At 38.1% G+C, this 16,008-nt stretch overlaps 2 protein-coding genes across 6 annotated transcripts; both read right to left on the bottom strand.

Annotated features, from left to right (window-relative positions):
- Positions 1 to 1,294: 1,294 nt before the first annotated feature.
- Positions 1,295 to 8,208, bottom strand: si:ch211-286b5.4 (afadin- and alpha-actinin-binding protein B). 5 transcript variants are annotated; one of them, XM_023275294.3, is made up of 13 exons: positions 7,474 to 8,208; positions 7,334 to 7,392; positions 7,058 to 7,167; positions 6,915 to 6,983; positions 6,711 to 6,834; positions 6,541 to 6,619; positions 6,328 to 6,448; positions 4,941 to 5,085; positions 4,722 to 4,825; positions 4,470 to 4,631; positions 3,199 to 3,316; positions 2,284 to 2,452; positions 1,295 to 1,485 (listed from the first exon to the last, which is right to left on the bottom strand). In XM_023275294.3, exons 2-13 carry the CDS (start codon positions 7,383 to 7,385, stop codon positions 1,365 to 1,367), a joined length of 1,374 nt encoding a protein of 457 aa, XP_023131062.2. In that variant the 5' UTR covers positions 7,386 to 7,392; positions 7,474 to 8,208; the 3' UTR covers positions 1,295 to 1,364. The 5 variants fall into 5 exon arrangements, with proteins under 5 accessions (XP_023131062.2, XP_054866154.1, XP_054866153.1 ...); XM_055010179.1 differs by having other exon boundaries at positions 7,534 to 8,208; XM_055010178.1 differs by having other exon boundaries at positions 7,334 to 8,208.
- A 155-nt stretch (positions 8,209 to 8,363) lies between these two features.
- Positions 8,364 to 14,301, bottom strand: si:ch211-286b5.5 (uncharacterized protein LOC100003596 homolog). Its single transcript, XM_023275278.3, has 3 exons — positions 14,106 to 14,301; positions 13,476 to 13,602; positions 8,364 to 10,429 (listed from the first exon to the last, which is right to left on the bottom strand). The coding sequence occupies exons 1-2, from the start codon at positions 14,193 to 14,195 to the stop codon at positions 13,477 to 13,479; spliced, it is 216 nt and encodes a 71-aa protein (XP_023131046.1). The 5' UTR covers positions 14,196 to 14,301; the 3' UTR covers positions 8,364 to 10,429; position 13,476.
- Positions 14,302 to 16,008: the final 1,707 nt, after the last annotated feature.

The following is a 16,008-nucleotide window of genomic DNA, read 5'->3' as shown; positions in this document are numbered from 1 at the left end:
ACACTAAAATGTGCATACATCTTTTTAATTAGGGGTTTACACACTGCAGCCTGCTGTATAATACATAGACTGTTCTCACTGACGGTCTATATCTTACTTTCTCAGTTACCTAAGTAAGAGCTGCTAGTCTTTTTCTTTTTTCATATCACACAAACACACAAGCATCAGTCATCAAATGTGTGCTGTCGACAACAGTTTCTAACCCTCTTTATTCAATTCTTTCCCACAAACCTAAATGCAGATCAGTCACTATTTCTACTGAAACCAGTGGAGCAGTCTCCTGTCTGACTAGACGTCTGCCATTCGTTCCCCAACAATCTTTCAAAGTCACTTAGATCTTTGCCTCTTTCCATCTTTTTACAAAATCAGACTCAACTGGACTGCTTGCTCCAGAGCATGACTGGATGCGAACTGCTTAATTGTACCAGGCAGTGCAGCTATGTGGGAGAATCTGCATTTTGTTTCTCTACTCATTTATTCAGGTTTTTCCTTCCAGTATGAACAAAATGATCCAATATCCAGACCACTGTAAAAATATTCTGTTAGAGGCCCTAGAAATTACATATTCTGTATGTGGGAATTCAGACCACATAGATATTGAGTTTGAATGTCAACAAACTGTTGTTTTTTTTTTTTTTTAAATGCTAAAAATCTTAGTAAATTATGTTCCATCAGATAGACCTTTCTTTTAGATCAGTCATGGAAAACGGGAACCATGAGTTTTCCGTTTGTACCATGCAACAAAACCGTTGTTGTTTGAGCTAATTTGTATTGGGACTATTGTGATCACTGCTGAAACAATATTTTGTGCAGCCCAACAGGAATAATCATAAGAGGATTCAAACTGAGCAGGTTCAGTTTGTATGTGAGAGGGCAAGGGCCCAGATGAAAGTCTGTACCATAGTTCAGCTCCTCAGGAGGATTATTGGAAACTTCTATTTAAATCTAAAGTGTGCTAAGACATTTGAAGTCCTTCACCTTGATGGTTTTACCAAAAGAGAAAGATTGACAAACAAAATGTGATTTAGTGTGATAGTAAGCAAAAAAAAAAAATGTTTACATGAAGTAGGAAATATTCAATCTTTGCAGTGTTACAACTAATCTGGTGAATTTTTACATGTATAATAAAATAATGTATCATCTGTCAGAGATTTCACCACATATACATATTTTCATAAAAGTAGTCATATCACTTTTCTTTCTCTCTGCTCATTTCCTGCCTATTTCTGCAATGTCACGTGTCCGCAAATCTTTCAATAAGACAGTAAATGGCTATGTGAAAAAAAATAACAGATTAAAAATACAATTAGTCTTTATTGATTATTTTAAAAAGTGAAATTGAAAGTACAATGTGCTTCTCGCTGCTACTGCACGTCATCGGTATTGTAGTAAAATGGCCAGTCTACATGTGGAGCCTGAGGTGTGTCCACTATCCCGTCAAGCCCATCATCCCATGTCTCTGAATGGTGATCAACAACTCTGGATCTGAAGGAGGAGAGATGAACAGGAGATGGCAAAATGGCAGCAGCAGTTATGAGGTGAAGATTAAATCCAAGTCAGCTGTAGTAACAGCAAAGCTTTCTCAAGGAGGAAAGAAATGTACGGTATAAACAGAAAGTCATTCAATAAAAGTCAGTGAAAGTGCCGACGGGGCACAGGAGAGCACCAAAGAACCACATCTCTACTATCATTTCAGTAAAAGGCAGGCTAGGAACAACAAAACACAGCTCTAAAAGCACCACTTTGTATCATATTAGGTCTGTATGACAGGCAATACAATATACACCAATCAGCCACAACCAATAAAACCAAATATTAGAAACTCTGATCTTCTCGTTACAATACAATCTTCTGCTGGGAAACATGGGTTACTAGTATTCACAAGGATGTTAGTTTGACATGTACTAGCCTCCAAGGCACCATTGGTCACACCTAGCAAGACAATGTCCTGCACCTCACTGGCAAAAATTGCTTTGTTATGGCTCCAGGAACATGACTAAGAGCTCAAAGTTCTGACCAGGTTTCCAAACCCCCAAGATACCAATCTGATCGGCCATCAATAGCATGCCTGATCTGTAAACCCTGCAAGACCCAGTGCCAGACACCACAGGACACCCCCAGAGGTCCCATATCCACACCCCAACATGTCAGAGCTGTTGGTGGCACGATGGGGAACTACACACTATCAGGGAGGTATTTTTTAATGTTGTGGCTGATCGGTGTAGAAACACTGCTAAGAAAACTGGACATAACACCTGCTGTCAAACCCAAGTCTTTACTGACCTGCAGGTGTGTGATAGATTGAAGGCAGAGTAGAGCTCAGGAGTACTGGGGGTCTGAACTCTGGTTCTCCCCTGATGTAATCCAGGATCAGCTGTGATCCCAGACCCGGCAGATGACGGCGAAATCGGAAGATAGCCAGATATATTGTTTGGGCCCAAACCTGAAAAATCTGGAGACAAATACTAATGATGTATTTAGTTTGGAAGATTTTGAGTAAAATTATTTCACCACATCAAAAAAAACAAGAAAAGCACTCAGAGAGCACAGTACTCAGCCAAGGCTGCTTGGTCGTACTCAGTCGTATCATTTCTGATGGCTAAAATCTTGAAAAAAATTCATGGCAGAAATCACGGCACTACAGAATGTGGCCATTTAATATAGATGTACCCACAAACAAAATGACCTTGTGCTGAGCATGAGTGTGTGTTATGCATGTGTACTTATGTACGGATACCGTATCGAGTGACCTAAATATGTAGCGGACAGCGGGAATTGATGGGACTCAGGAACAGCTTCACAATTTAATCAATTGTTCCTTGTATCATTTTGGATGGTTAAGTCCATCCGTTGCGATAATCTGCAACAGTGGATTTATAGTAGGATCGCAATCATGTGACCGTCAGCAGGCAGCTGATGTAGTGTTCACTTGTTGTCACAGTTACAGTGATGCCATGCCGCTATCTCTCAATGATACAGAAATCTTAAGCAAATCCGTGGATCCAAACTATAAGCTGCATCATTGCCAAAATCTAATCAGTTGGTCCTTGTGTCATGTCTGACCTTCTCTGAAAATTTCACCCAAATCCATTAGTCTGTTTTTGAGTAAAGTTGCTGACAGACAGACACACAGACGGACCAACGCCGATCGTCGCATAACTCTGCCGTGGCTCCGGAGTAAAAATCATCCTCACTCACTAAGAGCAGTGCTTTCCCTCCTGTTGTCATTTGTTGCTCCTCCTTTTCCAAACAGTGGCGAGTCACAGAGATACTGCTGCTTAACAAGTGCAGCCTTCTGCTGTTCAAAATCCCGGCGCTGTACATACAAACAATGAAATATGCACAGTTAAAATTTGTGTGCGTACATCCTATGTCATCCAGGTCAAAGCATTCCTAAAATTAATCCTCAAATCAAATTTTTTATTCATTTTTAAATAATTCAATACTTTATTTTATTTTTTATGAACTGTTATTTTAGAGATTTTCTCCGTTTTGTTAAATTGCAGATAACTAGTAAAATCACTGAAAAAAAGGATTCATGTAAGACAGGCCAAGGTTTTTCTAATGTTAACATAAAAAAATCTGTATATTTACACACAGTAAGTCATTCTTTTACAACCTTTGACTGTAAAATTATCCAGTTTTTCACTCTATATAAAATCAGCAAAACTACAGCATTATTTTCCTATTATTTGCATTGATTTGATAACATAGTTCTGTATATTAAGGACTGAAATTTGTGAAAAACTTTCACCGGTATTTTAAAGATTTGACCTGTCTTGTACAATTACATGTAACATCAAATAAATACAAAAAAATGGAAATCATGTTTTACCATGTGCAGCCATAAAACAACATAGTTTTACTATATTTAAACCAGCTAAAAAATATCTTTTTACAGACATTTGCTATTGTTATATTCACAGGTTTTACCATTTTTGAAGGTTACAATATTCCAGCATTTTAAAAATTTTTCTAGCACCCTTGCTGCCAGATTTTCACCACTTTTTTGTTTATTTTGCTTTAATAGTGCAGAGAACAACTGGGCTTCTCTTTCAGGTTATTAAGACATTTCGCTTGTCAAACACTTCTTCAGTTTTTACCATCTGATAGGCAGTCCCAGATATATATCATGACCATCACCACTAACATCTCAAATCATGGGGTTGACAGTATATAACTGGGACTACCCATCAGGTAGATAGAACTGAAGAAACCTTTTACATGAGGTGAAATGCGTTTAAGAAGCTGAAGGAGAAGTCAAGTTGCCCTATAAAATAAAAAGCAGGATTTTAGGATAGAATGCTGTTCTGTTTTGTGTGAGGAAAAGGTTGTAAATGTGCAATGTACAAGGTGCTTTTAGCAAATGTTTACTTCACAAGCTGCTCCTTTAACTTGCAGCATGACAAAATGGTCCACTCCTTCATATAATCCTTCAAAACATAGTCTCTTCCTCATTTTCTTCTCACCTCATGACTCAGTCGAATGGCAGCATCAGTGAAGGACTGCCGCTCCCTCTCAAAAGTCCTCCTCTGATGATCCAGTTCTGCCCACTGGGCCTGAAGACGTTCCCACTCTTCCAAAAAGTAGGAATCGGCTAGTTCAGATGGGATGGGTGAGGCAAGACTGTCCTACAGGAAGAAGCCACAAGTAATGTTGCTACATCTGAAACTCTGTAAAGCCCACATGACAAAGTGTGTGGGTGCAAAATAGAGTTTTACCTGCAGGAGCTGCTGTTGTAACCTGACAAGCTGTTGACTCTCTTTCAGTTCAGTTTCCAGCTGAACCAGGAGCTTGTCGTGGTCGGTACCAGCAGCGGTTTGGCCTGCAACAGATTTTGTCAGACACTGGTTTGGTATAAATAAAAAGTAACACTTGTAGTTTTCTTGCAAACTATGTGCCTCAGGATTGTTTGAAAGATAGTTTAATGCGGAGTGTACCTTCAGACAGCACATCCTGCAGTCTAATCTGCACCTGCCTCCAACTCTGGATGACTCCACCCGTCACATGTTCACCAAGTGCTACCTCAGCTTGATCCAACCTTTTGTCTCCTTCTTGAGCCAAATCCACAGAGTCTGTCAGGGTCTTAAATTCATGGTTACACATATTTGTTGTGCAGAAAGAAGAGCATTGGGTTCAGTGTTGCAACTTTCAAGATTAAAAGTTAATTTTTGATCTTGAGTAACAAAATGATCCCTATACAACCGTCTTTTTGTAGCATTTTCAGCGGATTTAGGTGCTTTAGAGGCTTCAACACCAGATGGATTTTGCCATTGAACTGTAGATGTTTGTATTTTCAGAGAAATTTAACACATCCATGTTAACGGATATGTTGTTTTTAATTATGTATCTATTTTGGGGCATTTTTGCTGTTATCAGATGGTGAAAAGATACAGGAAAAGTTGGGAAAGAGACCAGGCATGAAGTAAAGGTGCAGGTTGCCAAGGATTTGAACTGTGAACTCATTCATATCGTTTGCATTTATATGGTGTATGTCCTACCCACTGTGCTCATTAAATTAATATTTCAGTGAGCATTCAAGTTCAAAAACAGCTACTAAAAAAGGCCTTGTTTGCCAATTTTGTCAAATGTTTCCCATGTCAAAAATGTACTTTTAATCCCAATGTTGTCCATACAAACCTGGATGAAAACTCTACTTTTCTAGAATTCAAAGCTACTGAAAGACCATGTGGTATATGGTATATGTAATCCCTAAAAACTCAACTTCCTGTATTTGAAATTGCATACTTAAAAGCTTTTCCTCCATAAAAACATAATACTTCCCCTAGAATGCATGGATATATTCAGTCCCTATTTCTTTTTTGCGTTAATCAGTACACTGCAGTGTCAAGGTAGAAATTCTGATAATTTCGCTCATAATCTTTCTTCCAGTACAACAAAGCAACATATATACCTGTTCACATGTGAAAACCTTGATTTTTGAATGAATACAGATGCTATAGAGTCGTAAGAGCCACCGAGACATTATGTGCATTCCGTACTCGCCTGCAAATTTCCAGCTTTTATACAAGTATACTTTTGTTAAAATGAAATCTAAAACATTTAGTAAATCAACAGACAATAATCAGCAACTATTTCATCATCAAATGATTGTACAAGTATATTTTGAGAAATAGTGTTAGATTTTTGATTATTGCAGCTACGTATAAAAATCTGGAAGTCTAATTCTGTTTTTAAGACCGCCCAACATATAGACATGCTACCAACTTGATTTTCACCATCACCCTTTTTGAGTAGATTTGCTTGGTGATGTCTGTTCCTAACAATCACGGTCTTTAGTTAAAAGGCTTTTCGCTGCATCCTGACCTGCTCCATGTCGACTCTGAGTGCATGAAGTAAAGTGGTGAGGCTGTGTCGCAGCTTCATCGCCTCTCTGAGCTCTGCTTCTCTGCGCTCCAGCATCACACGCAGTGTTGCTTCTTCCCTTCTGCCAGTTGGAGAAAGCAAGTGAGAATTAGACGCAGGACGAGAATGAAGCGTAAAGATCAAAAAGTGCACGGAAACAAACCGGCGACATACTTTGCAGTGGTCCTGAATGGTTTGATTGGCTGTTCTCTTTTGCCTCTGCCTCCAGGTGGAAAGTTCAACACATCAATGGCTAAACAGTAGAATACAAGGAGATAGAAAGCTTTAGGATATATTTGGGATATGTGTATCTTATTCTGTGGGTTTGACAGACTGAGTCTCACAGGGTCCTTTAAGTTTTTGTCTGTCAGTCAGCTGTGATAGCCGCTCCTTTAATCTGTTGCTGTGCAGCTCTCGATGTCGCAGCTCGGCCTCCTGCTGGCTACACTGCAGCTGCAGACGGGTGCACTGCCAAGAGGAGACATGCTGTTGAGAAGGGGAGGCAACAGCATGGAGGTATTCAGATAGTATCCTCTCTTACAGCTTACTTTGGCCTGCTCCCTTCTCAGCATCTCCTGAAGCCTGGCCATGTGTTCATCCATCTCTTTTAGCTGCTCCTATTACATAAAAGTTGAGTTTTCACCCAGAATTTTAAGCACTAATCGGTTTCTTTCAGTTACTTCTTACCCACCCTCAGTAAGTCTCCTTGGTTTCTTTGCCCCTCCCTGTCAGCCCACCAGGAGGTGCCATGAAGAGGCTCATGCAAAGGATTGAGGCCAGGATCCCTCAGCAGGTAGGAGTCTGCAGCATATCAGAGAAACACAAAAGAAAATGCTGAATTAAACACAGATATATGGTGTGAATTAGGAGAAAAGGAAGCTATGACTACAGGTGTGAATGGATTGATTTTCCAGGTTCTATGATCTGAAGGTGTGTCCGTAAATTCGGTGAACAAGGACGCCATTACCTGAGTACTCCTGGCATCTTCCAGCTCTCTTCTGGCCAAACCTGGAAGCCATCTGGGCCCTACAATCACAGCAATAGGCAGAAATGTTGCACATATACAAACCTAACTGGTGTGTATTTTAGGATCACAACAATATTTACACATTTTTCTTCCTTCCTGAAATGATGAACACATCAGTGCATTGTTTTACACGTCCTTACCTGAGCAGAAAACTTCCTCAGTTAGATGCTGCCTCTTTTATTTACAGCTGACGGCACTTCTGCTAATTATCACTGACAATAGACGGTTGTTAGACTGCAGCTTGGACTTTGCTCTTCAGTCAAACTGCCTCCTAAAAGCCTCAAACTTAGGTTCAGTTTTGCTGTTACTTCTCATATAAGTGGGTTTCTGAAGATGTTGTGCGCCAATTTAAAAGAAATATCCATGATGGGAGGAGCAAGCCTGAGACACTCCCACACTTAAAGGCTTCACTGATTACCTTTAGGTGAGCTTTATTGAGATGGCTTAAAAAGAAAGTCCTAAAATTATTATCTTAACAGCATGTGGTGTCACCCACACTGACTTTGAAGTTCCTTTAAAGGAGCATTAAAGGAGAAAACGTGTTGGTAACTTTTTAAAATCAATTTTCTTACAGATATTTGCAATTATTATTAAATCAGTCTTGATTTGTACTGATTCTAGTGATATCCTGCAGATTTCTGACGTGTGACCAGATACACATTATAGTGTATTATTTGATGAAGCAGATTAATTTCAGCAGCTCACACATGACTTTGTTGGAGATACTGATGTCTGCTAATTAGCATCTAAAGTTCATACGCAAGTATTTTGATGGCAACAATACAAAACCCGAAGGCCCAGGGGTCATACAACAAGTCACACATTCAAAACGAATACTGTGAAATCATTATTTTCTGATGTTGTTCAGCAGAATTCAAGATATTCAATAATAGCACACAGCATTTTATGGGAAACGTGATTTAATTCTTAAAAGATTGCCCACGGTAGCAAAGTTGATAAAGATACAGACTAACATAACAAAGGTTTTGGTTTATTTGAACATGGTTCCAGTGTGGAAAACAATGCGACAAGTCACTGCAGCATGATTCATTTAATACAAACAACATTGAAGGATTTGAACAGAGATATGAGCATTTGTGAATCTAAAGTGACATACATTGAATATGCTATGACTATCCAAATAGTGTAAGGCCTTCATGTGTGTTTTTTCCTTTTTATTTACTTAAATTAAAAACAGGGACATGTATGAGCTAATAAAAGCCACCTTAAATGGCTGTTAAATATATACAGAAAAAGGACGGGATAAAAGTTTACAATCACATACCCTGAACTGCAGAGTAAAAGTCTGTACCATGTTATCGTAAATCAGATTAATAGTAACACCTTTAAAAACTTTGCCACAGTATACAGGAGTAATTTAAGACACCAATCAGTTTAGCTGAAAAGCTAACAGTAGGTCTGTTGGCCACGTGCACAGTAAAATCATACTCTTATGTCTGTAGTGCTTTATAAAGGCACACAACACGAAACATAGTGTATATACGCTTGGATGTCAGTGTGTTAGGTACACTTAGCTAAAATTAATGCAGTCTGATGTTACCACTGTGCTGCCCTACCAAGACAGTTAAACCTCTGAATCCCAAAACCCGCCGGCAGGTTTTACGGGCATATTGTGCTTAAAATAATAATAATGATAATAATTAAAAATCACCCAAATTACACCACTTACCACAGCCAGAAACTGAAAATGGAAAGAACTGTCGCACTTTTAGATTTCCGACTATCATTGAACTACCTGTCTGTGCCATGCTGTTTTGGTGGGAAACTTAGTAAAATCTAAGCTTAAAGTCAGATTTAATAAAGATCACTTTATTCTTTTTTTAAAAAATGCAAAAAAAAAAAAAAAATGATCATATGGTCATACCAGATTCTGTTAAAAACTGAAAATTGTCTTCCTTGGCGCAACTGTGAAGCCATGACTAACTGAGCTGCAACCAACAGTCGCGTAATAAAAATTCTGTGACTTTCCTGCTGAACTGCAGGTGCAAAGCTTTTTTCCCCCAGTATTGGTTAAATTCTATGGGCACTTGGAAAATTGTTAGACATGTTAATTCAAGGTTTTCTCTACTTTTGTAAAAAAAGAAAAAAAAATTAAATTAAAAAAGGCAAAGAAATTTGACTTTGAAAAGATATCTTTAAGTTCTGTGTCCTTTTAGTCATGGTTGTGCTGTTTCCAGAGGCGCAGGACATTATGTTGTTTTGAAAAATGAGCCCACAGTGACTGAAAAAGTGGCAAAACACCTAGAGACTGCTTGGAGTTAAGAAGAAACAAAAACTGGACATTATAATCTTGATGAGGGGTGACTTACTGCAGGCCTGGTTCGTGAGACTGCATTAATCTTAGAAAAGTGAACCTAATAAACTGCCAACTGAGTGAGTGTGTGTGTGTGTGTGTGTATATATATATATATATATATATATATATATATATATATATATATATATATATATATATATATATATATATATATAGATATAGATATAGATATAGATATATAGATATAGATATATAGATATATATAGATAAGATAAAATATTAATATTCTGTAACAGCACCTGGTTTAAATTAATGCTTGATTGTTTTTCCATCTGCCACCAAAAATAGAAGGGGAAGTTAGTCTTTCAGGTGCCATTAACATGAGCAGAATCTCACAGACTGGAAACAGACACTGTTAAGTCAGTCAAATCAACGCTGGACATGTTAAGTACACACAAGAACGGCTTAATCATTAGTCAAGTTTGTGTCTTAGAACATTTTAGAACATTTACATTTTTTTTCTTAGAACATCTTCTGCTCCATTTTTGAACGTGTAGAGTGTGGCGCTACTTTAATGTAACAGATGGGAGTTATGAGACCATTAGTTTTGGCAAACAAGCGGACCAGTTACCCCCCGAACCCATCAGCCTCGTGTGCATCATCCCAAGAGGAGCTGCTGGTAGATCTACAGTGACATCAGTTAGAAGTGAGGAAAGCCTTCGACAGACATATTCTGAAATCCTCCATGTTTCATGTTGCTGTAGACAGAAAAGCAGAAGAAATAAGGGAAGGCTTCAGCTAAAATCTAATTATTCAAAGTCATTAATGATGGTTGAATTCCATTTTATGGGCAGAACATGACTGCTCACTTTTACATCATAAACTTTGCTGGGACGCTTGAAAAAAAACAGAACCATTGTTAAAATTATTAGTAATACTTGCATTTTTCACGTGATGACAAGTCAAAATGTCTGATGGGAAAAAGCCTGATCTAATATCTTCCTGTAGAACTCCACCCAGCTTCAACCCTAACAGACGCCTAATCAGCCAGAAGCGACAACTCAACATTGGTTGTTACATTTGCTTAACTTTACAGCAGGAGCACTTCCATATAATGCTCCATATGAACTAAAAATAAGCCACTGGTGCTGTGTAAGATTTCCTGTTTCATAACAACGACCATTTGCAGAGTGGTGCTTTGTTTGAGATCCATTTGCAGTGTATTCCTCTGAGCCATGGAGGTAGCAAACCACTTTACAGTAGTCAAGATGAGATAAGACTAATGACAAGATAAAGCCCCAACTCATGACCAAAAGTCTGGCACTAAATCAAATGGAATAAGTATTGATTAAAGCCTTCTTACTTACTGCTTTAGATTGATTTTGGCTAAAGGATCATCAGATAAAAGGTGGAAATTTGACTTCAGCTATGGGTTCTCAAGCATCGATGTTACAAATCCAGTACAACATAATGCCTATTGAAGCATGACAAACAGAAGTAGCATTCTTAATTAGCAACATAACTGCAGCTCAAACAATCAGTCTAAGTCAACGGAAAGAAAATTAAACAGGAGCTATTTTGCTATTTGGATAATCATTTAAATCATTTTGCTTCTCCAGTGTGAAGATTTGCTAGTTTTTACAATTTTTACACACAAACTGAAGATGTCAAGTAAAGAACATGTACAATTATTTTGTGGCTCTATATCGTCTGCCTTAACGTAAAGCACACTTCTAGTGAAAATCAAGTTGTTTTTTTTTTACCTTGTTAACATATCCATACAGTGTTTTTTATGCTAGAAAACATATTAGTAAAATAAGCAGTCAGTGCTATGTCTAAACATCTCCACATTAAAGCTACAGTGTAGTGATGACACAGATCTCACAAACATAGATTCAGACTTCTGGGGTTTTCACACAAAACAAACCTAAGAAACCAATCCTGTAAACCTGCAGGGTGAGGCTTTCTCTCTCATTTTTCCTCTTCATAATTAGTTTCTAGTTTGAAACGCATGGCTAAGACAAAGAGAGAACAGCAGTGTAGAATGACATCTAGGCCATCTTTAGTCAGAGAGGGGTTACTTTGACAGACTCAAAAAAACTCTAAATTATGTAACTTTGAAGTACAAAGAGGAGTTTTCAGGGCTTTTCCTCTCTGAAATGCTAAACCTATTGGGGAGTTTGAAAGGTATATTATGTTGAAAAACAAAAATTACACTGTTTATCAGAGTCAGAAACTGCACAAACACAATAGAACAACTGTCAGTGACTTTGCTGTACCCAACAGTCACATGACAAAAATTCAGGGACAACAGGAAGTGGTATGGTAACAAATTCAAATTGTAAGTAGTAAAATATCCATAGTACGCAGAATCACCATGCATAGGTAACACCAGTGGGCACTTGGTAAAACACTGTACATATTAATTCCATTTTTTCCATTTAATTAATTAGAGATATTCATCTTTTTTTTCCCATTATTTATGCCATTAAGACTTTGCTATGCTGCACAAAAGACATTTTTGAGTTTTTTTAGCTCTATCCATGGTTATGCTGTTTGCAGAGCTGTAGGACTTTATATTGCAGTGAAAAATGAGCCCACATTGAATAAAAACGTAACGTAAACATGGTTCAGAGGGTTAGTCAATGACCTGAGAGGGACCTGAGAAGGACATCATCTTGGAAAAATGTGATTTGATTATTAATGAGAATAATTTGCAGATGAAAGCATGTCGAAAATTAGCTGTTCTGCAGCTCCAAACTTGTATGCAATTGATTGAAGAAGGCATACAACTTCTTGTCGGCTTTTGGGGCTCTACAGATTGAATTCAACGGAGACTAACGTGAAGGTGGCATCAAATTCCTTCACTGTGAATTAAACTGTACATTTAACTGTATAACTTATAGGTCCCATACTGTGCCTCTTTTATCAAATCCATCAAAGTCTCACATGTTCCTGGAGAGTGTGTTTCAGCTTTTCAGCTCAAAATAGTGCAAAAGTGGTTCATTTCACTGTGACTCCTTGTTTTAGGTAGATTCTCTCTGAAATTTGCTCTGAAAACTAATGAGCAGCGGTTCCCTGTCTCTCTTAGGACGAATATGCTGCCTGAGCTGGTTGACTATGGGTTAGTTAGGGATTACAGAACACCTGGATCGAATTCTTACTAGTTTGTGAAGCTTGGAAGACAACTAGTTGTGGTGGGGGCATAAAGCAAGTGTCTTAACCCTCATGTTGTCCTGCGGGTCAAAATTTACCTGTTTTAAAGTTTAAAAATGTGGTGGGAAAAAATATTGTCATAGTGAAACTTCTGATGCCTACATTTGGTGGAAAAAAAAGAAATGTTAAAAATGTTTCTTAAGAACATTCACAAAAAAAATCAACCAAAATCCAGCGAAATTCTCTGGATTTTGGTTGATTTTTTTGTGAATGTTCTTAAAGAAAATATTAGAAGGTTTATATATTTTTAGGATTTTTTTGAAGATTTTTACTCATTTTCTGAAAATATTTACAAGAATGTTCTTGACAAATTTGGGGAATTTTTTTTTTTTTTTTTAAATAAAAATTTTAAGGGAAACTTTTAAGGAATTATTGGAATTTTCTTCCTGAAGGTTTTGCAAATTTTCAGAAATTTGGGGATTTTTTTTGCTGAATTTTTGGATTTTTTTCAGACAAAGAAACAATATTTTTTGCTTCCTGTAAATGAGGACAAACAAGAGGGTTAAAATCTTGACAGCCCCCCCACCACCACCATATGGGACCTTTAACTCTGGAGCCTCGGTGTCCTGGACGGAGCGGCAGGCCTACCTCAGAACAAGGAGCAGGACTTGGGGGGTCTGAAGGGATTATCACTGGAAGGGACCCCCATCAGGAGAGGGTCCTTGGAGGCGTTTTGCATGCAGAAGTTTCTCAGATCAGCAGCAGCCTGGGACACCTGCAGAGAGACACATATGGCGTGTGTGTGCAAACACATGTACAGTACTGGTAACACACAACACAGCCTGCCTGCTTTCACTACCCACACCAACTAACTGGCTGGTTTTTTTTTTTGCATAACATTTGCAAGCAACGGCGCATTTACACGAATGGGTGTGTCTGCTGTGTAACTTTTTTAGGACATAAAGTCACCTGTTAATTTCAGATAAGTAACACAAACAGGTTTAACAGCGAAAAACGAGCCACTTCAGTCGATGCGTTGATATTTTTAACGTGGTTAGGATTGACTAAAACGCTCAGTGAGTAACTGACATAACTTGTCGTTGCGGTTGACTCAACCAGAAACCAGTTAAAGTGTGTCGTAAGTAACTTTGTGGAGCAACTTGTTGAGTATATGTCGGACAGAGTTCACTGTGTCGTTTGTGTAGTTTGTCTCCGCCATTCAGCGGCAGGTTAGCTCGGTCTTCCGTGTTTGTGTGTCCGGTGTTGAGGGGCTCGTACCTTGATCCTCCGGATACTGGCCTCTAACCGGAGCTGCTTCACGGCCCTCTGAGCGATAATTAAGTTGTTGCTGGCATTGTTGTTGGACATGACGGCGGCGGTCCGGCACAGAAGAGCTCAATGCTGTTTTATATAAACGGCCGCGACCAAGCGGAAATTAACCCCAACTGCTCTAAACCCGAAACCCGAAGGAAACATCGCTCACCGTCCGCCCCGCCCCTCCTAAGTGATATGACGCCGTTCTATTGGTCTGCACGCGTGTCAATCAAAACGTCAAGCCAAAGCCACGCCCTCTGCATACACTGGCCATTATTCTAAGTTTCCTAGAGAGCAGAGCAGCAGCCTGTAGTGACCTTCAACCTATGAGTTCATTTTAACACTGGGGATTGACTCGTTAAACTTCAGGAACCTTCATGCACCACTTTTCACCTTTTCTGTTCCAAATTTACAGTGAAAATGTCTTTATTATTGGGTCATTGCATCTCAAATCATCACAGTTTTGGAACAATTTCTGCTCAACCATCTCTGATTTACCTGCAGTTTTTGGAGGTAAAATATAGATATATATGAAATTTTAGCTTGATGTTTGAACAACAGTATCAGGAATTACTAAAGATAAAACTACAGAATTCTTCCCTGTTATTTTTCATCATATTCTCTAATTGAAATTGAGTTTGATTATAAACTGAAATGCAGTCCAATCTTAGAATACATAACAAAAATAATAATAACGTAAAAGTCAAACAGTGATATTTTCTGAACTACATGTAGTTGCATGTCACCATATTACAAAACAAAACATATGACATAGTTTTCAATATGGAATACTTGGTCTTTTTTTTTTTTAAAGTTATTTTCATTAAACTTTTATAACTGATTGAGCAGGTATAACAAGTTGCACCACAGAAATAAAAGCATTGGTTTGCATGTAATTTTGTATCATTTGGAAATTGTCACTGCATTAGATCAGTTATGACATCAACATAACTTTTTCATGACCAAACATACAGATCTGTTAGGATGGTGGGATTTTACTAGTTTAAAATGTTCATGCCTTGACATATATTGAACGGAAATTTGATGAACTTTAGTGTTAAACTTATGCTCGTGATCCTTGTGGAAACTGTTTGAAATTTCTAGTATCTATCTATCTATCTATCTATCTATCTATCTATCTATCTATCTATCTATCTATCTATCTATCTATCTATCTATCTATCTATCTATCTATCTATCTGTCTGTCTATCTAGCTATCTATCTATCTATCTGGTCAATGCATCATGCTGAATATGTGATGTGACTTAAAATTACGTTATACACCTGTGTTAAAAAATACTTGCCATGTCATACTTGCTTCATTGGACACCCTTCAGGAAAAGTTTGGTGTCTGTAGTCCACTTTAGAAAATAATTATCTTTTTCTGTCTGCACCTGATTCTAAGGAAATCACCAAGGATTTAAGGCCAAAGATTTTACTTGATAGCTGACAAGCAGTGAGACAATCTACACATTTATAATGTGACATTGTCATGCCCATTATAAAGAGAAGCATATAGCATATAATATTGGAATCAAACTTACATGGCGATCCATCTAAAGATGCTTGAGATAGTTTTTAATGCTGAAGCACAAATGTTGACCTCTTGGTGGCGCCACAGGAAAAGTCAGCAGCTCATCAAAGTTGTTAGGATTCACTCTTGATGAACTGTGGATGTAAAGTCAGGTACTTTTATTTACGTACCCCACTATAAACTACAGACATTGGCCCTAAGCTCTTTAATGTCAGCACCAACATTCATTGAATGCCAATTAGTTGTTGAGAATCTTCAGTTAGGTCCAACGCTGTGTGTTTAGGTTGCAGTCAGGTCACACATTTTGTTTGCTACCAACTTCACATTCCACT

Source organism: Amphiprion ocellaris, chromosome 4 (genome assembly GCF_022539595.1).
Source record: "Amphiprion ocellaris isolate individual 3 ecotype Okinawa chromosome 4, ASM2253959v1, whole genome shotgun sequence".
Classification (NCBI taxonomy): Eukaryota; Metazoa; Chordata; class Actinopteri; family Pomacentridae; genus Amphiprion; species Amphiprion ocellaris.
The sequence above is the reverse complement of the archived record's forward strand: the minus strand, read 5'-3'. Positions and strand labels throughout refer to the sequence as shown.